At 52.1% G+C, this 19,268-nt stretch overlaps 2 protein-coding genes across 2 annotated transcripts; both read right to left on the reverse strand.

Annotated features, from left to right (window-relative positions):
- Positions 1–6,621: 6,621 nt before the first annotated feature.
- On the reverse strand, positions 6,622–7,293 carry LOC120431804 (uncharacterized; the record flags this gene model as incomplete). Its single annotated transcript, XM_039596922.1, has 2 exons — positions 6,622–6,690; positions 7,231–7,293. Coding segments are annotated over 2 exons (132 nt in total), but the record flags the coding sequence as incomplete, so codon positions are not given.
- A 1,977-nt stretch (positions 7,294–9,270) lies between these two features.
- On the reverse strand, positions 9,271–10,266 carry LOC120431805 (uncharacterized proline-rich protein-like; the record flags this gene model as incomplete). Its single annotated transcript, XM_039596923.1, has 2 exons — positions 9,271–9,435; positions 10,195–10,266. Coding segments are annotated over 2 exons (237 nt in total), but the record flags the coding sequence as incomplete, so codon positions are not given.
- Positions 10,267–19,268: the final 9,002 nt, after the last annotated feature.

The raw sequence follows: 19,268 nt of genomic DNA on the forward strand, positions 1-19,268 counted from the left end.
GTGTTTTGGTGTTTTGGTGTTTTTGTGTTTTGGTGTTTTGGTGTTTTGGTGTTTTGGTGTTTTGGTGTTTTGGTGTTTTGGTGTTTTGGTGTTTTGGTGTTTTTTTGTTTTTGTGTTTTTGTGTTTTTGTGTTTTTGTGTTTTTGTGTTTTGGTGTTTTGGTGTTTTGGTGTTTTGGTGTTTTGGTGTTTTGGTGTTTTGGTGTTTTGGTGTTTTGGTGTTTTGGTGTTTTGGTGTTTTGGTGTTTTGGTGTTTTGGTGTTTTGGTGTTTTGGTGTTTTGGTGTTTTGGTGTTTTGGTGTTTTGGTGTTTTGGTGTTTTGGTGTTTTGGTGTTTTGGTGTTTTGGTGTTTTGGTGTTTTGGTGTTTTGGTGTTTTGGTGTTTTGGTGTTTTGGTGTTTTGGTGTTTTGGTGTTTTGGTGTTTTGGTGTTTTGGTGTTTTGGTGTTTTGGTGTTTTGGTGTTTTGGTGTTTTGGTGTTTTGGTGTTTTGGTGTTTTGGTGTTTTGGTGTTTTGGTGTTTTGGTGTTTTGGTGTTTTGGTGTTTTGGTGTTTTGGTGTTTTGGTGTTTTGGTGTTTTGGTGTTTTGGTGTTTTGGTGTTTTTGGTGTTTTGGTGTTTTGGTGTTTTGGTGTTTTGGTGTTTTGGTGTTTTGGTGTTTTGGTGTTTTGGTGTTTTGGTGTTTTGGTGTTTTGGTGTTTTGGTGTTTTGGTGTTTTGGTGTTTTGGTGTTTTGGTGTTTTGGTGTTTTGGTGTTTTGGTGTTTTGGTGTTTTGGTGTTTTGGTGTTTTGGTGTTTTGGTGTTTTTGTGTTTTTGTGTTTTTGTGTTTTTGTGTTTTGGTGTTTTGGTGTTTTGGTGTTTTGGTGTTTTGGTGTTTTGGTGTTTTGGTGTTTTGGTGTTTTGGTGTTTTGGTGTTTTGGTGTTTTGGTGTTTTGGTGTTTTGGTGTTTTGGTGTTTTGGTGTTTTGGTGTTTTGGTGTTTTGGTGTTTTGGTGTTTTGGTGTTTTGGTGTTTTGGTGTTTTGGTGTTTTGGTGTTTTGGTGTTTTGGTGTTTTGGTGTTTTGGTGTTTTGGTGTTTTGGTGTTTTGGTGTTTTGGTGTTTTGGTGTTTTGGTGTTTTGGTGTTTTGGTGTTTTGGTGTTTTGGTGTTTTGGTGTTTTGGTGTTTTGGTGTTTTGGTGTTTTGGTGTTTTGGTGTTTTGGTGTTTTGGTGTTTTGGTGTTTTGGTGTTTTGGTGTTTTGGTGTTTTGGTGTTTTGGTGTTTTGGTGTTTTGGTGTTTTGGTGTTTTGGTGTTTTGGTGTTTTGGTGTTTTGGTGTTTTGGTGTTTTGGTGTTTTGGTGTTTTGGTGTTTTTGTGTTTTGGTGTTTTTGTGTTTTTGTGTTTTGGTGTTTTGGTGTTTTGGTGTTTTGGTGTTTTGGTGTTTTGGTGTTTTGGTGTTTTGGTGTTTTGGTGTTTTGGTGTTTTGGTGTTTTGGTGTTTTGGTGTTTTGGTGTTTTGGTGTTTTGGTGTTTTGGTGTTTTGGTGTTTTGGTGTTTTGGTGTTTTGGTGTTTTGGTGTTTTGGTGTTTTGGTGTTTTGGTGTTTTGGTGTTTTGGTGTTTTGGTGTTTTGGTGTTTTGGTGTTTTGGTGTTTTGGTGTTTTGGTGTTTTGGTGTTTTGGTGTTTTGGTGTTTTGGTGTTTTGGTGTTTTGGTGTTTTGGTGTTTTGGTGTTTTGGTGTTTTGGTGTTTTGGTGTTTTGGTGTTTTGGTGTTTTGGTGTTTTGGTGTTTTTGTGTTTTGGTGTTTTGGTGTTTTGGTGTTTTGGTGTTTTGGTGTTTTGGTGTTTTGGTGTTTTGGTGTTTTGGTGTTTTGGTGTTTTGGTGTTTTGGTGTTTTGGTGTTTTGGTGTTTTGGTGTTTTGGTGTTTTTGTGTTTTTGTGTTTTTGTGTTTTGGTGTTTTGGTGTTTTGGTGTTTTGGTGTTTTGGTGTTTTGGTGTTTTGGTGTTTTGGTGTTTTGGTGTTTTGGTGTTTTGGTGTTTTGGTGTTTTGGTGTTTTGGTGTTTTGGTGTTTTGGTGTTTTGGTGTTTTGGTGTTTTGGTGTTTTGGTGTTTTGGTGTTTTGGTGTTTTGGTGTTTTGGTGTTTTGGTGTTTTGGTGTTTTGGTGTTTTGGTGTTTTGGTGTTTTGGTGTTTTGGTGTTTTGGTGTTTTGGTGTTTTGGTGTTTTGGTGTTTTGGTGTTTTGGTGTTTTGGTGTTTTGGTGTTTTGGTGTTTTGGTGTTTTGGTGTTTTGGTGTTTTGGTGTTTTGGTGTTTTGGTGTTTTGGTGTTTTGGTGTTTTGGTGTTTTGGTGTTTTGGTGTTTTGGTGTTTTGGTGTTTTGGTGTTTTGGTGTTTTGGTGTTTTGGTGTTTTGGTGTTTTGGTGTTTTGGTGTTTTGGTGTTTTGGTGTTTTGGTGTTTTGGTGTTTTGGTGTTTTGGTGTTTTGGTGTTTTGGTGTTTTGGTGTTTTGGTGTTTTGGTGTTTTGGTGTTTTGGTGTTTTGGTGTTTTGGTGTTTTGGTGTTTTGGTGTTTTGGTGTTTTTGTGTTTTTGTGTTTTTGTGTTTTTGTGTTTTGGTGTTTTGGTGTTTTGGTGTTTTGGTGTTTTGGTGTTTTGGTGTTTTGGTGTTTTGGTGTTTTGGTGTTTTGGTGTTTTGGTGTTTTGGTGTTTTGGTGTTTTTGTGTTTTGGTGTTTTGGTGTTTTGGTGTTTTGGTGTTTTGGTGTTTTGGTGTTTTGGTGTTTTGGTGTTTGGTGTTTTGGTGTTTTGGTGTTTTGGTGTTTTGGTGTTTTGGTGTTTTGGTGTTTTGGTGTTTTGGTGTTTTGGTGTTTTGGTGTTTTGGTGTTTTGGTGTTTTGGTGTTTTGGTGTTTTGGTGTTTTGGTGTTTTGGTGTTTTGGTGTTTTGGTGTTTTGGTGTTTTGGTGTTTTGGTGTTTTGGTGTTTTGGTGTTTTGGTGTTTTGGTGTTTTGGTGTTTTGGTGTTTTGGTGTTTTGGTGTTTTGGTGTTTTGGTGTTTTGGTGTTTTGGTGTTTTGGTGTTTTGGTGTTTTGGTGTTTTGGTGTTTTGGTGTTTTGGTGTTTTGGTGTTTTGGTGTTTTGGTGTTTTGGTGTTTTGGTGTTTTGGTGTTTTGGTGTTTTGGTGTTTTGGTGTTTTGGTGTTTTGGTGTTTTGGTGTTTGGTGTTTTGGTGTTTTGGTGTTTTGGTGTTTTGGTGTTTTGGTGTTTTGGTGTTTTGGTGTTTTGGTGTTTTGGTGTTTTGGTGTTTTGGTGTTTTGGTGTTTTGGTGTTTTGGTGTTTTGGTGTTTTGGTGTTTTGGTGTTTTGGTGTTTTGGTGTTTTGGTGTTTTGGTGTTTTGGTGTTTTGGTGTTTTGGTGTTTTGGTGTTTTGGTGTTTTGGTGTTTTGGTGTTTTGGTGTTTTGGTGTTTTGGTGTTTTGGTGTTTTGGTGTTTTGGTGTTTTGGTGTTTTGGTGTTTTGGTGTTTTGGTGTTTTGGTGTTTTGGTGTTTTGGTGTTTTGGTGTTTTGGTGTTTTGGTGTTTTTGTGTTTTTGTGTTTTGGTGTTTTGGTGTTTTGGTGTTTTGGTGTTTTGGTGTTTTGGTGTTTTGGTGTTTTGGTGTTTTGGTGTTTTGGTGTTTTGGTGTTTTGGTGTTTTGGTGTTTTTGTGTTTTTGTGTTTTTGTGTTTTGGTGTTTTGGTGTTTTGGTGTTTTGGTGTTTTGGTGTTTTGGTGTTTTGGTGTTTTGGTGTTTTGGTGTTTTGGTGTTTTGGTGTTTTGGTGTTTTGGTGTTTTGGTGTTTTGGTGTTTTGGTGTTTTGGTGTTTTGGTGTTTTGGTGTTTTGGTGTTTTGGTGTTTTGGTGTTTTGGTGTTTTGGTGTTTTGGTGTTTTGGTGTTTTGGTGTTTTGGTGTTTTGGTGTTTTGGTGTTTTGGTGTTTTGGTGTTTTGGTGTTTTGGTGTTTTGGTGTTTTGGTGTTTTGGTGTTTTGGTGTTTTGGTGTTTTGGTGTTTTGGTGTTTTGGTGTTTTGGTGTTTTGGTGTTTTGGTGTTTTGGTGTTTTGGTGTTTTGGTGTTTTGGTGTTTTGGTGTTTTGGTGTTTTGGTGTTTTGGTGTTTTGGTGTTTTGGTGTTTTGGTGTTTTGGTGTTTTGGTGTTTTGGTGTTTTGGTGTTTTGGTGTTTTGGTGTTTTGGTGTTTTGGTGTTTTGGTGTTTTGGTGTTTTGGTGTTTTGGTGTTTTGGTGTTTTGGTGTTTTGGTGTTTTGGTGTTTTGGTGTTTTGGTGTTTTGGTGTTTTGGTGTTTTGGTGTTTTGGTGTTTTGGTGTTTTGGTGTTTTGGTGTTTTGGTGTTTTGGTGTTTTGGTGTTTTGGTGTTTTGGTGTTTTGGTGTTTGGTGTTTGGTGTTTTGGTGTTTTGGTGTTTTGGTGTTTTGGTGTTTTGGTGTTTTGGTGTTTTGGTGTTTTGGTGTTTTGGTGTTTTGGTGTTTTGGTGTTTTGGTGTTTTGGTGTTTTGGTGTTTTGGTGTTTTGGTGTTTTGGTGTTTTGGTGTTTTGGTGGTTTTGGTGTTTTGGTGTTTTGGTGTTTTGGTGTTTTGGTGTTTTGGTGTTTTGGTGTTTTGGTGTTTTGGTGTTTTGGTGTTTTGGTGTTTTGGTGTTTTGGTGTTTTGGTGTTTTGGTGTTTTGGTGTTTTGGTGTTTTGGTGTTTTGGTGTTTTGGTGTTTGGTGTTTTGGTGTTTTGGTGTTTTGGTGTTTTGGTGTTTTGGTGTTTTGGTGTTTTGGTGTTTTGGTGTTTTGGTGTTTTGGTGTTTTGGTGTTTTGGTGTTTTGGTGTTTTGGTGTTTTGGTGTTTTGGTGTTTTGGTGTTTTGGTGTTTTGGTGTTTTGGTGTTTTGGTGTTTTGGTGTTTTGGTGTTTTGGTGTTTTGGTGTTTTGGTGTTTTGGTGTTTTGGTGTTTTGGTGTTTTGGTGTTTTGGTGTTTTGGTGTTTTGGTGTTTTGGTGTTTTGGTGTTTTGGTGTTTTGGTGTTTTGGTGTTTTGGTGTTTTGGTGTTTTGGTGTTTTGGTGTTTTGGTGTTTTGGTGTTTTGGTGTTTTGGTGTTTTGGTGTTTTGGTGTTTTGGTGTTTTGGTGTTTTGGTGTTTTGGTGTTTTGGTGTTTTGGTGTTTTGGTGTTTTGGTGTTTTGGTGTTTTGGTGGTTTTGGTGTTTTGGTGTTTTGGTGTTTTGGTGTTTTGGTGTTTTGGTGTTTTGGTGTTTTGGTGTTTTGGTGTTTTGGTGTTTTGGTGTTTTGGTGTTTTGGTGTTTTGGTGTTTTGGTGTTTTGGTGTTTTGGTGTTTTGGTGTTTTGGTGTTTTGGTGTTTTGGTGTTTTGGTGTTTTGGTGTTTTGGTGTTTTGGTGTTTGGTGTTTTGGTGTTTTGGTGTTTTGGTGTTTTGGTGTTTTGGTGTTTTGGTGTTTGGTGTTTTGGTGTTTTGGTGTTTTGGTGTTTTGGTGTTTTGGTGTTTTGGTGTTTTGGTGGTTTTGGTGTTTTGGTGTTTTGGTGTTTTGGTGTTTTGGTGTTTTGGTGTTTTGGTGTTTTGGTGTTTTGGTGTTTTGGTGTTTTGGTGTTTTGGTGTTTTGGTGTTTTGGTGTTTTGGTGTTTTGGTGTTTTGGTGTTTTGGTGTTTGGTGTTTTGGTGTTTTGGTGTTTTGGTGTTTTGGTGTTTTGGTGTTTTGGTGTTTTGGTGTTTTGGTGTTTTGGTGTTTTGGTGTTTTGGTGTTTTGGTGTTTTGGTGTTTTGGTGTTTTGGTGTTTTGGTGTTTTGGTGTTTTGGTGTTTTGGTGTTTTGGTGTTTTGGTGTTTTGGTGTTTTGGTGTTTTGGTGTTTTGGTGTTTTGGTGTTTTGGTGTTTTGGTGTTTTGGTGTTTTGGTGTTTTGGTGTTTTGGTGTTTTGGTGTTTTGGTGTTTTGGTGTTTTGGTGTTTTGGTGTTTTGGTGTTTTGGTGTTTTGGTGTTTTGGTGTTTTGGTGTTTTGGTGGTTTTGGTGTTTTGGTGTTTTGGTGTTTTTGGTGTTTTGGTGTTTTGGTGTTTTGGTGTTTTGGTGTTTTGGTGTTTTGGTGTTTTGGTGTTTTGGTGTTTTGGTGTTTTGGTGTTTTGGTGTTTTGGTGTTTTGGTGTTTTGGTGTTTTTGGTGTTTTGGTGTTTTGGTTTTGGTGTTTTGGTGTTTTGGTGTTTTTGGTGTTTTGGTGTTTTGGTGTTTTGGTGTTTTGGTGTTTTGGTGTTTTGGTGTTTTGGTGTTTTGGTGTTTTGGTGTTTTGGTGTTTTGGTGTTTTGGTGTTTTGGTGTTTTGGTGTTTTGGTGTTTTGGTGTTTTGGTGTTTTGGTGTTTTGGTGTTTGGTGTTTTTGTGTTTTTGTGTTTTGGTGTTTTGGTGTTTTGGTGTTTTGGTGTTTTGGTGTTTTGGTGTTTTGGTGTTTTGGTGTTTTGGTGTTTTGGTGTTTTGGTGTTTTGGTGTTTTGGTGTTTTTGTGTTGGTTTTTGGTGTTTTGGGTGTTTTGGTGTTTTGGTGTTTTGGTGTTTTGGTGTTTTGGTGTTTTGGTGTTTTGGTGTTTTGGTGTTTTGGTGTTTTGGTGTTTTGGTGTTTTGGTGTTTTGGTGTTTTGGTGTTTGGTGTTTTTGGTGTTTTGGTGTTTTGGTGTTTTGGTGTTTGGTGTTTTGGTGTTTTGGTGTTTTGGTGTTTTGGGTTTTGGTGTTTTGGTGTTTGGTGTTTTGGTGTTTTGGTGTTTTGGTGTTTTGGTGTTTTGGTGTTTTGGTGTTTTGGTGTTTTTGGTGTTTTGGTGTTTTGGTGTTTTGGTGTTTTGGTTGTTTTGGTGTTTTGGTGTTTTGGTGTTTTGGTGTTTTGGTGTTTTGGTGTTTTGGTGTTTTTGGTGTTTTGGTGTTTTGGTGTTTTGGTGTTTTGGTGTTTTGGTGTTTTGGTGTTTTGGTGTTTGGTGTTTTGGTGTTTTGGTGTTTTGGTGTTTTGGTGTTTTGGTGTTTTGGTGTTTTGGTGTTTTGGTGTTTTGGTGTTTTGGTGTTTTGGTGTTTGGTGTTTTGGTGTTTTGGTGTTTGGTGTTTTGGTGTTTTGGTTGTTTTGGTGTTTTTGGTGTTTTGGTGTTTTGGTGTTTTGGTTTTTGGTGTTTTGGTGTTTTGGTGTTTTGGTGTTTGGTGTTTTGGTGTTTTGGTTTTTTGGTGTTTTGGTGTTTTTGTGTTTTTGTGTTTTTGTGTTTTTGTGTTTTGGTGTTTTGGTGTTTTGGTGTTTTGGTGTTTTGGTGTTTTGGTGTTTTGGTGTTTTGGTGTTTTGGTGTTTTGGTGTTTGGGTGTTTTGGTGTTTTGGTGTTTTTGTGTTTTGGTGTTTTGGTGTTTTTGGTGTTTGGTGTTTTGGGTTTGGTGTTTTGTGTTTTGGTGTTTTGGTGTTTTGGTGTTTTGGTGTTGTTTTGGGTTTTGGTGTTTTGTGTTTTGGTTTGGTGTTTGGTGTGTTTTGGTGTTTTGTTTTGGTTGTTGGGTTTTTGGTGTTGGTTTGGTGTTTGTGGTTGGTTTTGGTTTTGGTGTTGTTTGTTTTTGGTTGTTTTGTTGTTTTTGTTTTTGTGGTTGTTGGTTTGTTGGTGTTGGTGTTTTTGTGTTTTTGGTTTTGTGTTTTGTGTTTGGTTTTGGTTTGTTGGTTTTTTTGGGTTTTGGTGTTTGGTGTTTGTGTTTTTGGTTTTGGTGTTTTGGTTTTGTGGTGGTTTTGGTTTTTTGTGTTTTGGTTTTGGTTGTTGGTTTGTGGGTTTTTGTGTGTTTGGTTTTTTGTGTTTTGGTTGTTTTGGTTTTTGGTTTTGGTTTTGGTTTGTTGGTTTTTGTGTTGTTTTGGTTTTGGGTTTTGGTTTTGTTTTTGGTTTGTTGTGGTGTTTTTGGTGTGTTTTGGTGTTTTGGGTTGTGTGGTGTTTTTGTTTGGGTTTGTTGGGTTTGTTTGGTGTTTTGTGTTGGGGGTGGGGTTTGTGGGTTGTTGTTGTTTTTGTTGGGGGGTGTGTGGGTGGTTGTTGTGGGGTGTGTTGTGTGTGTGGTGTTGTGGGTGGTGTGGGTGGTGGGTTGTGGTGTTGGGTTGTGTGTGTGGTGGTGTTTGGGGTTTGGGTTGGTGTTTGGTGTGTTTGGTTGTTGTGTTTGTTGGGGGGGTGGGGGGGGGGGGGGGGGTGTGTGGTTGTGGGGTTTTTGTGGGTTTTGTTTGTGGTGGGGTTTTGTTGGGTTTTGGGTTGGTGGGTGTGGTGGGTTTGGTTGTGTGGTGGTGTGGTTTGGTGGTGTTGGGGTGGGTGTGGGTTGTTTTGGTTTGTTTGTGGGTGGTTGGTTTTGTGGGGTTGTTTTGGTGTGTTGGGTTGTTGTGGGTTTTGGTGGGGGGGGGGGGGGGGGGGTTGGTGGGTGGTTGGGGGGGGGGTTGGGGGGGGGGGGGGTTTGGTGTGGGTGTTGGGGTGGGTGGTTGGTTGGGGTGGTGGGGGTGTGGGGGGGGGTGGGGGGTGGGGGGGGGGTGGGGGGTGGGGTGGTGTGGGGGTGGGGGGTGGGGTGGTTGGGGGGGGTGGGGGGTGTGGTGGGGGGGTGGGTGGGGGGGTGGTGGGGTGGGTGGTTGGTGGGTGGGGGGTGGGTGGGTGTGGGTGGGGGTGGGTTGGGGGGTTGGGGGTGTGGGTTGGTGGTGGGGGGGGGTGGGGGGGGTTGGTGTGGGGGGGTGGGGGTGGGTTGGGTGGGTGGGGTGGGGTGGTTGGGGTGGGTGGTGTGGTGGGGGTGGGGGGGGGGTGGTGGGGGGGTGGGTGGTGGTGGTGTGGGTTGGGGTGGGGTGGTGGGGGTGGGTGGTGTGGGGGGTGGGGGTGTGGGGTGGGGGGGTTGGGTGGGGTGGGGGGGTGGGGGGTGTGGTGGGGGTGGTGGGGGGGGGTTGTGGGGTGGGGTGGGGGTGGTGGGGGGTGGGGGGGTGGTGGGGGGTGGGTGGGGTGGGGGGTGTGTGGGTGGGGTGGGGTGGGTGTGGGGGTGGGGGTGGTGGGGTTGGGGTGGTGTGGGGGGGTGGTGGGGTGGGTGGTTGGGGGGGGTTGGTGGGTGGGTGGGGGGGGTGGGGTGGGTGGTGGTGGTGTGGGGGTGGGTGGTTGTGGTGGGGTGGGGGTGGTGGGGTGGTGGGTGGGTGTGGGGGGGTGGGGTGGGGTGGGGGTGGTGTGGGGTGGGTGGGTGTTGGGGTGGGGTTGGGTTTGTGTGGGGTGGGGGTGGGGTTGGGGTGTGGGGGGGGTGGGGGGGGGGTGGGGTGGGTGGGGTGGGGGGTGGTGGGTGGGGGTGGGGGGGGGTGGGGTGGGGGTGGGGTTGTGGTGGGGTGGTGGGGGTGGGTGGTTGGGGGGTTGTGGTGGTGGGGTGGGTGGTGGGGGTGGGGGTGTGGTGGGGTGGTTGGGGTGTTGGGGGGGTGGGGTGGGGGGGGGGGGTGTGGGGGTGTGGGGTGGGTGGGTGGGTGGTTGGGGTGGTGGGGGTTGGGTGGTGGGGGGTGGGGGTGGGGTGGTTGTGGGGGTGGGGGTGGGTTGGTGTGGGTGTGGGGGGGGTGTGGGGTGGGTGGGTGTGTGGGGGGTTGGGGTGTGGGGTGTGGGTGGGGTGGTGGGGTGGGGTGGGGTGGGTGGGTGGTGGGGTGGGGGTTGGGGGGTGGGTTGGTGGGGGGGTGGGTGGGGGTGGGGTGGTGGTGGTGGGGGGGTGGGGGTGGTTGTGGGGTTGGGGTGTTGGGTGTGGGGGTGGGGGTGGTGGGTGGGGGTGGTGGGTGGGGTGGTGGGTGTTGGGTGGTGGGGGTGGGTGGGTGGGGGGGTTGGGGGGGTGGGTGTGGGGTGGTGGGGGGTGGTGGGGGTGGTGGGTGGTGGGGTGTGGGGGGTGTGGGGTGTGGGGTGTTGGGGGTGGTGGGGGTGTGGGGTGGTGGGTGTGTGGGGGTGTGGGTTTGGTGGGGGGTGGGTGGGGTGGGTTGGGGTGGGTGGTTGTGGGTGGGTGGGTGTGGTGGGGGGTGGTGTGGTGGGTGGGGGGTGGGTTGGGTGTGGGGTGTGGGTTGGTTGGGGGTGGGGGTGGGGTGTTGGGTGTTGGTGGGGTGTGGGGTGGGGGTGTTGGGTGGGGGTGTGGTGGTGGGGGTGGGGTGGGGGGGTGGGGTGGTGGGTGTTGGTGGGGTGGGGGGTGGGTGTGGGGGTGGGGGTGTGGGGGTGGGTGTTTGGTGGTGTGGGGTGGGGGGGTGGTGGGGGTGGGGGGGGGTGTGGTGTTGGGGGGGGGTGGTGGGGTGGGGGTGTGGGTGGTGTGGGGGTGGGGTTGGTGGGTGGGGTGGGTGGTGGGGGGTGGGTGGGGTGGTGGGGTGTTGGGGTGTTGGTGGTGGGGTTGTGTGGGTGTGGGTGGTGTGGTTGGGGGGGTGGGTGGGTGTTGTGGGGGGGGGTTGGGGGTGGGGGTGGTGTGGGGTGGGGGGTGTGGGTGGGGGGGTGTGGTGGGGGTGGGGGTGTGGGGGTGTGGGGGGTGGGTGGGGGTGTGGGTGTGGGGGGTGGGGTGGGGGTTGTGGTGTTGGGGGGGTGGGTTGGTGGGTGGGGTGTGGGGTGGGTGGTGGGGGGTGTGTGGGTTTGGTGGGGGTGGGTGGGGTGTGGGGGTGGTGGTGGTGGGGTGTGGGGGGTGGGGTGTGGTGGGGGTTGGGGGTGGGTGTTGTGGGTGGGTGGGTGGGTGGGGGGGTGGGGGTGGGGTGTGGGGTGGTGGGGTGTGGGTGGGGGTTGTTGGGGTGGGGGGGTGTGGGTGGGTGGGGTGGGGGTGGGGTGGGTGGGTGTTGGGTGGGTGGGGGTGGGGGTGGTGGGTGGGGGTGGGTTGGGGTGTTGTGTTGGGTGGGGGTGGGGTGGGTGGTGGGGGTTGTGGGTGGGTGGGGGTGGTGGGGGGTGTGGGTGGTGGGGGTGTGGTTGGGTGTTGGGTGGGTGGTGGGGTTGGGGGGGTGGGTGGTGTTTGTGGGGTGGTTGGGGGTGGGTGGTTGGGTGGGGGTGTGGGGGTGGGTGGTTGGGGGGGTGGGTGGTTGGGGGGTGGGGGTGTGGTGGGTGGGGTTGGTTGGGGTTGGTGTGGGGTGTTGGGGGTGGGTGGGTGGGGTGTGGGGGTGGGGTTGGTTGGTGGTGGGGTGGGGTGGGGTGTTGGTTGGGTGGTGGTGGGGGGTGGTGGGTGGGTTGTGGGGGTGTGGGGTGGGTTGTGGTGTGGGTGTTGGGGGTGGTGGGGGGTTGGGTGTGGGGGTTGGTGGTTGTGTGGGGGTGTTGGTGGGGTGGTGTGGGGGTTGTGGGGGTGGGGTTGTGTTGGGGTGGTGTGGGGGTGGGTTGTGGGTGGGGTGTGGTGGGTGTGGTGGTTGTGGGGGTGGGGTGTGGGGGTGGGTGGTGGGTGTGTGGGGTGGGGTTTTGGGTGGTTGGGTGGTTGGGGTTGGTGGTGGGGGTGGTGGGGGGGTTGTGGTGGGTGGGGTTGGGGTGTGTTGGTGGGTGTTGTGGGGGGGTGGGGGTGTGGGGTGTGGTTGGGTGGGGTGTTGGGTGGTGGTGGGTGGGGGTGTGGTGGGTGTGGGGTTGTTGTTGGGGTGGGGGTGGGGTGGGTGTTGGGGTGGTGGGGTGGTTGTGGTGGGGTTGGTGGGGGGTTGGGTGTGGGTGTGGTGTTGGGTGTGGTGGGGGTGGTGGTTGGGTGTTGTGGGTTGGTGGGGGTGTTGGTGTGTTGGGGGGTGGGTGTGGTGGGGGTGTTGGGTGTGTTGGGTGGTTGGGGTGGGGTGTGGGTTGGGGTGGGTGGGGTTGGGTTGTGGGGGTGGTGGGTGTTGGGTGGTTGGTGGTTGGGGTGGGGGGTGTGGGTGTTGGTGGGGTGGGTTGTGGGTGGGGGTGTGGTGGGGGGTGGGTGTGGGTGTGTTGGTGGGGGGTGGGTGGGTTGTGGGGTGTTGGGTGGGGTGGTGGGTGGGGTGTTGGTTGTGGGGTGGTTGGTGTGTTGGGGGTGGGTGTTGGGGTGTTGGGGGTGGGTGGTTGGTGGGTTGGGGGGTTGGTGGGTGTGGTTGGGGGTGTTGGGGTGGGGTGGTGTGGGTTGTGGGGTGGTGGTGGTGTGGGGGTGGTGGGGTGTGGGTGGTGGGGGTGGGTGGTTGGGTGTTGGGTGGTGGTGGGTGGGGTTGGGTGGGGTTGTGGGTGGTTGGGGGTGGTGGGGTGGTGGGTGTGGTTGTTGGGTGGTTGTGGTGTTGGGGTGGTGGGTGGGGTGTGGGTGGGGGGTGTGGTGGGTGTGGTGGGGTGTGGGTGGTGGGGTGGTGTGGGGTGGGGTGTGGGGTGGGTGGTGGGGTGGTTGTTTGTGGGGTTGGTGTTGGGTGTGGGGTGGTTGGTGGGGTGGTGGTGGGGGGTTGTGGGTTGTGGGGTGGGTGGTTGGTGGGGTGTTGGGGGGTGGGTGGGTGGGGTTGTTGGGTGTGGTGGGGTGTTGTGGGGTGGGGTGTTGGTGGGTGTGGGGGTGGTGTTGGGTGGTGGGGGTGGGTGGTTGGGTGGTGTGGGGTGTTGGGGGTTGTGGGTGGTGGTGGGGGGTGGGGTGGGTTGGGGGTGGTTGGGTGTGTTGGGTGGTTGGGTGGGGTGGTGGGTGTTGGGTTGGTGGGGTGGTGTTTGGGGTGGTGGTGTTGTGGGTGTTGGGTGGGGTGGGTGGGGGTGGGGTGTGGGGTGTTGGGTGGTGGGGTGGGTTGGGGGGGTGTTGGGTGGTGGGGTGGTGGTGTGGGGGTGTGTTGGTGGTGGGGTGTTGGGTTGTGGGGGTGTTGGGGTGTTGGGTTGGTGGGGGTTGGGTGTGGTGTGGGTGGGGGTTGTGGGTGTTGGGGTGTTGGGGTGGGTGTGGGTTGTGGGGTGGTGTGGGTGGGTGTGGGTTTGGGTGGTGGGTTGTGGTGTTGTGTGGGGGTGGGGGGTGGTGGGGGTGGGGTGTTGGGGTTGGGGTGGGGTTGGGTGGGTGGGGTGTGGGGGGTTGGGTGGGGTGGTGTTGGGTGGTTGGGGTGTTGGGGTGGGTGGGTGGTTGTGGGGGGTTGGTGTGGTGGGTTGTGGGTGGGTGGTTGTTGGGTGGTGGGTTGTGTGGGTGTGGGGTTGTGGGTGGTTGGGGTGTGGGTGTGGGGTGTTGGTTGTTGGGTGTGGGTTGGGGTGGTGGGGGTGGTTGGGGTGTGGGGTTGTGGGTTGGTGTTGGGTGGTGTTGGGTGGTGGGGTGGGGTGTTGTGGTGGGGGGTGTGTTGGGTGTGTTGGGGTGTGGGGTTGGGTTGGTGGGGGTGTTGGGTGGTGGGTGTGGGGGTGTGGGGTGGTGGGGTTGGGTGGGTGGGTGTTGGGGTGGTGTGGGTGGTTGTGGGTGTTGGGGTGTGTTGGGTTGTGGGGGTGGTGTGGTGGGGTGTGGGGGTGGTGGGGGGTGTTGGGTGTTGTGTGGTTGGGGTTGGTGTTGGTGGGGGTTGTGGGGGTGGGGTGTTGGTGGTGTGGGGTGGTGGTGTTTGTGGTTGTGGGGTTGTGGGGTTGGGGGGTGGTGGTTGTTGGTGGGGGTTGGGTGTTGGGTGTTGGGGTGTGGGGTGTTGGTGGGGTGGGTGTTGGTGGGTGGGGTGTGGGTTGTGGGTTGTGGGTGGTGTGGGTTGGGGGTGTGGTGTGGGGTTTGTGTGTGTGGTTGTGGGGTTGGTGTGGGTGGTTGTGGGTGGTGGGTTGTTGTGGGGTGGTTGGGTGGGTTGTGGGGGGTTGGTTGTGGGGTGTTGGGTTGTTGGGTTTGTGGGGGGTGGTGTTGGGGTGGGGGTTTGGGTGGGTTGTTGGGTGTTGTGGGGGGGTGTGGTTGGGTTGTTGGGGGTTGGTGTGGTGGTTGGGTGGTTGTTGTGTTGGGGGTTGTGGTGGTTGGGGTGTTGGTTGTGGGTTGGTGGGTTGGGGTTGTGGGGTGTTGGTGGGTGGGTTTGTGGTTGTGTGGGTGGTGGTTGTGGGGTGTTGGGTGGTGTGGGGGTGTGGGTTGGTTGGTGGGTTGGGGGTGGTGGGGTGTTGTGGTGTGTTGGTGGGTGTTGGTTGTGTTTGTGGTGTGGGGTTGTGGGTGTTGGTTGTGGGTGGGTTGTGGGGTGGTGTGGTTGGGTTGTTGGTGTGGGTTGTGGGTGTTGTTGTGTTGGGGGTTGTGTGGGTGTGTGTGGTTTGTGTGGGTTTGGGTGGTGTGGGTGGGGTGTGGGTGTTGGGGGTTGTGGTTTGGGTGGGTTGTGGGGTGTGGTTGGTGGGTTGTGTGGGGTGTGGGTGGTTGGTGTGGGGGGTGTTGGGTGGGTTGTGGTGTGGGTGTGTGTTTGGGGTTGGTGGGTGTTGTGGGTGTGGGGTTGTGTGGGGGTGGGTGGGTTGTGGGTGGTGTGTGGGTGGGGTGGGTTGTGGGTGTTGGGTGGGTGGGGTGTGGTTGTTGGGGTTGTTGGGTTGTGGGTGGTGGGTGTGTTGGTGGGGTTGTGGGTGTGGGTTTGTTGGGTGGTTGTGTGGTGGGTGGTGTTGGGTTGGGGGTGGTGGGGTGTGGGTTTGTGGGGTGGTGTGGGTTGGGGTGTGGGTGGGGGGTTGGTGTGGGTTGTTGGGTGGTTGGTTGGGTGGTGTGTGTTTGGTGTGTTGGGTGGTGGGTGGTTGGTGTGGGTTGTGGGTGTGGTGTTGTGGGGGTGGGGTGTGGGTTGGTGGTTGTTGGGTTTGTGGGTGGGTGGGTTGTGGTGGGTGTGGGGTGTGGGGGTGTTGGGTGGTGGGGTTGTGGTTGGGTTGGGGTGTTGGGTGGTGTGGGTTGTGTGGTTGGTGGGTTTGTGGTTGGGGTGGGGTGGTGGGTGTTGGGTGTTGGGGTGGTGGGTTGTGGGGGTGTGGGTGGTTGGGTTGTTGGGTGTGGGGTGGTTGGGGGTGTGGGGGTGGTGGGGTGGTTGGGTGGTGGGTTGTTGGGGTGTGGGTGTGGGGTGTTGGTGTGGTGTGGGTGTTGGGTGTGTGTGGTGTTGTTGGGGTGGTTGGGGTGGGTTGGTGTTGGGTGTGGGGTGTTGTGGTGGGTGTTGGTTTGGGTGGTTGGTGGGGGTGTGGTGTGGTTTGGTTGGTGTGGGGTGTGGGGTGGTTGGTGTTGGGGGTGTGGGTGTGTTGGGTGTTGGGTTGTGGTGGGGTTGGTGGGTGTGGGGTGGTGTTGTTGGGTTGTGTGGGTTGTTGGGGTTGGGTGGGTTGTGGGTGTGGTTGTGGGTGTGGTTGGGTGTGGGGGTGGTGTTTGGTGTTGGGTGGGTTTGGGTTGGTGGGTGGTTGGGTTGTTGGGTGTGGTTGTGGGGTGGGGGTTGGGGTGGGTGTTGGGTGTGTTGGGTGTGGGTTTGGTGGTTGTTGGGTGTGGTGGGTTGGGGTGTTGTGTGGTTTGGTTGTGGGTGGTTGGGTTGGGGTGTTGGGTGTTGTGGGTTGTTGGGTTGGTGGGTGTTGGGGTTGGTTGGTTGGGGTTGGGGTTTGTGGTGTTGGGTGGGGTGTTGGGTGGTTGGTGTGGTTGGGTTGTTGTGGTTGTTGGGGTTGGTGGGTGGTGTTGTGGGTTGGGTTGTGGTTGTGGTGTTTGGGTTGTGGGGTGGTTGGGTGTTGGGGTTGGGTGTGGGTTGTTGGGTGGGGTTGTTGGGTTGTGGGTGTTGGGTGGGTTGGGGTGTTTGGTGGTGTGGTGTTGTTGGGTTGTGGGTGTTGTGGGGTTGTTGTGGTTGTTTGGGTGTGGTTGGGTGTGTTGGGTTGTGGGTTGTGTGGTTGGGTGTTGGTTGTTGGGTTTGTTGGGGTGTTGGGTTGTGTGGTTGGGTGGGGTTGTGTGGGTTGTTGGGGTGTGGTTGGTGTTTGTGGTGTTGGTGGGTTGTGTTGTTGGGTTGGTGGTGTTTTGTTGGTGGTTGGGTTGTGTGGGTTGGGTGTTGGTTGTTGGGTTGTGTGGTGTTTGTGTGGGTGTTGTTGGGGGTGTGGGTTGTTGTGGTGTTGGGTTTTGGGTTGGGTGGTTGTGGGTTGTTGGTGTTGGGTTGTTGGGTGGTGTTGGTGTGGGTTGTTGGTGTTGGTTTTGGGTGTTGGGGTGTTTGTGTGTTGGGGTTGTTGGGTTGTGGGTTGTTGGTGTTGGTTGTGTGTTTTGTTGTGGTTGTTGGTGTTTTGTGGGTTGTGTGGTTTGTTTGGTTGTTGGTTGTTGGTTTGGGTTTTGTGGTGTTGGTTGTGGTTTGGGTGTGTTTTGGTGGTTTTGGGTGTTGGTTTGTGTTTTGGTTGTGTGGTGTTGGGTTTGTTGGTTTTGGGTGTTGGTGGTTGTTGTTTGGTTGGTTGGGTTGTTTTGGTGTTTGTGTTGTGGTGTTGGGTTTGTTGGGTTGTGTGGTGTTTTGTTTGTGGTTTTGGTTTGTTGGTGTTGGTTTTGTGGTGTTTGGTGTTGTGTTTTTGGTGTTGTTTGTTGGTTTGTGGTTTGTTGTGTTGTTTTTGTGGTTGTTGGTTGTGGTTTGGTTTGTTTGTGGTGTTTGTTGTTGGTTTTGTTTGGTTTTTGGTTGTTGTTTTGTTTGTTGGTTGTTTGTTTGGGTGTTGTTGGTGTTTTGGGTTGTTTGGTGTTGTTGTGGTTGTTGTGTTGTGGTTTTTGGTGTTGTGGGTTGTTGGGTGTGTTGTGGTTGTTTGGTGTTTGTTGGTTGTTTGGTTTGTGGTGTTTGGGTTTGTGGGGTTGTTGTTGTTGGTTGTGGTTTTGGTGTTGTTTGGGTTGTTGGTGGTGTTTGTTTTGGTTTTGGGTTTGGGTTTTTTGGTTGTGTTTGGGTTGGTTTGGGTGTTGGTTTTGTTGGTGTTTGGTTGTTGGGTTTTGGTGTGGGTGTTGGTGTGGTTTGTGGTTTGGTTTGGGGTTTGTTGGTTGTGGTGTGGTTGGGTTGTTTTGTTGTGTTTGGTTGTGGTTGTGGTGGGTTTGTTGGGTGTGGTTGGGGTTTTGGTGTTTTGTTTGGGTGTTGGGTGTTGTGGGTTGTGGTGGTGTTGGTGTGTTGGGTTGTTGTGTGGTTGGGTGTTGGTTGTTGTTGTGGGTTGTTGGTGTTGGGTGTTGGGGTTGTGGTTTTGGGTGGTTGTGTGGTGTTGGGTTTGTTGGTGTGGTGTGGTTTGGGTGTTTGGTGTGGGTTGTGGTGTTGGGTGGTGGTTGTTGGGTGGGTGTGGTGTTGGGTGTTGTGGTTTGGTGGTTTGTGTGGGTTGTGGGTGTTTGGGTGTTGGTGTTGGTGGTGGTTGGTGGTTTGTGGGTGTTGGGTGTGGTTGTGGGTTGGTGGGTGTTGTTGTTTGTGGGTGTTGGTGTTGGTGTTGTGGGGTGTTGTGGTTGTGGGTGGGGTGTTGGGTTGTTGGGTGGTTTGGTTGTGTTTGTGGTGTTGGGTTGTTGGTGGTGTTGTGGTTGTGTTGTTGGGTGTGGGTTGTGGGTGTTGGGGTGTTGGTGGTGGGTTGGTGTTGTTGGGTTGGTTGTTGGTGTTTGGTGGGTTGGTTGTGGTTGTTTGGGTTGGTTGTGTGGGTTGGTGTGGTTTGTGTGTTTGTTTGGGGTGGTGTTGTGGGGTGGGTGTGGTGGGTTTGGGTTGTTGGGGTGGGTGTGTTGGGGTTGGTGGTTGTTGGGTGGTGTTTTGTGTTGGTGGTTGGTGTTGTTGTGTGGTTTGTTGTGGGTGGTTGTTGTGGTTTGGGTGGGTGGTGTGTTGTGGTGTTGGGTTGGTTGTGGGGTGGTTGGGGTGTTTGTTTGTGGGTTGTGTGGGGTGGGTGTTGGTGGGTTGTGGGGTTGTGTGGGGTGTGTGGTGGTGGTGGGTGTTGGTTGTGGGTTGTGTTGTGGTGGGTGTTGGTTGGTGTTGGGTGGTTTGTGTTTGGTGTTGGGGTTGTGGTGGGTTGTGGGTGTGGTGGTTGGGTTTGTGGTGTGGTGGGGTTGTGGTTGTTGGGGGTGTGGTGGTTGGTTGGGGGTGGGGTGTTTGGTGGTGTTGGGGTGTTGGGTTGTTGTGGTGTGGTTTGGTGGGTGTGTTGTGTTGTGGGGGGTGTGGGTGTGGTGGTGTGTGTTGGGGTGTGGTGGGGGTGGGGTTGGGGGTGTTGGTGTGGTTTGGGTGGGGTGGTGTGGTGTGGGGTGTGGTTGTGGTGGTGGGTGTTGTGTTTGTGGGTGTGTGGTGTGGGTGTTTGGGTGGTGGGTTGTGGGTGGTTGGTGTGTGTTGGGGGGTGGTGTGGTGGGTGGTGGGTTGGGGTTTTGGTTTGTGTGGGGTGGGGGTTGTGGTTGTGGGGTTGGTGTGTGGTTTGGGTGGTGTGGTGGGTGTTGGTGGTGGGGTGGGTGGGGTGTTGGGTTGGGTGGTTGGGGTGTTGGGTGTTTGGTGGGTGTGTTGGTTGTGGTGGGTGGTGTTGGGTGTTGGTGGTGTTGGTGGGTTGTGGTGGGTTTGGTGGTTTGGTGGGTTGTGTTTGGGTGGTGGGGTTGTGGTGGGGTGTGTTGGGTTGTTGGGTGTGGGGTGGTGGTTGGTGTTGGTGTGGTTGTGGTGTTGTGGTGGTGGGTTGTGTTGTGGGTGTTTGTGTGGGGGTGTGGTGTGGTGGTTGGTGGTGTGGGTGGTTGGTTGTTTGGGTGTTGGTGGGTGTGGGTTGTTGGGTGGTGGGGTTTGGGTTGTGGTGGGTTGTGGGTGTGGTTGGTGTGGGGTGTTTGGGTGGTGTGGGTTGGGGGGTGTTGGTTTGGGTGTTGGTGTTGTTGGTGGGTGTGGTGGTGTTGGGTGGTGTTGGTGGTTGGTTGGGGTGGTGTGGGTTGGTGGGGTGTTTGTTGTTGGGTGTTGGTGTGGGTGTGTTGGGTGTTGGTGGTTGGGGTTGGGTGGTGGGGTTGTTGGGTGGTTTGGGTGGTGTTGTGGGTGTTGGGTGGTGGGGTGGTTGTGGGTGTTGGGGTGTGGGTGTTGGTTGGTTGGTGGTGTGTTGTGGTGGTGGTGTTGGGGGTGGTTGTGGTGTTGTGTGTTGGGTGTGTTTGTGTGGGTGGTTGGGGTGTGGGTGTTTGGGGGTGTTGGGTTGTGGGTTTGTTGTGGGTGGGTGTGGGTTGGGGGTGTGGGGTGTGGTGGTTTGGGTGGGTGTTGGGTGTTGTTTGTGGGTGGTGGTGTGGGTGTTGGGGGTTGGTGGTGTGTGGTGTTGGGTTTGGGGTGTGGGGTGTGGTGTTTTGGGTGTTGGGTGGTTTGGGTGGGTTGGTGGTTGGTGGTTGTGGGGTGTGTGGGTGTGGGTTGGTTTGGGTGTTGTGTGTGGGTTTGGGTGGTGTTGGTGGGTGTTGGTTGGTTTGGTGTTGTGGGTGGTTGTGGTTTGGTGTGTTGGGGTGGGGGTGTTGGGTGGGTTGTGTGTTGGGTGGTGTTGGGTGGTGGGTGTTGGTTGTGGGTGGTGGGGTGTGTGGGGGTTGTGTGGTGTTGGGTGGTTGT

Source organism: Culex pipiens, unplaced genomic scaffold (genome assembly GCF_016801865.2).
Source record: "Culex pipiens pallens isolate TS unplaced genomic scaffold, TS_CPP_V2 Cpp_Un0056, whole genome shotgun sequence".
NCBI lineage: Eukaryota > Metazoa > Arthropoda > Insecta > Diptera > Culicidae > Culex > Culex pipiens.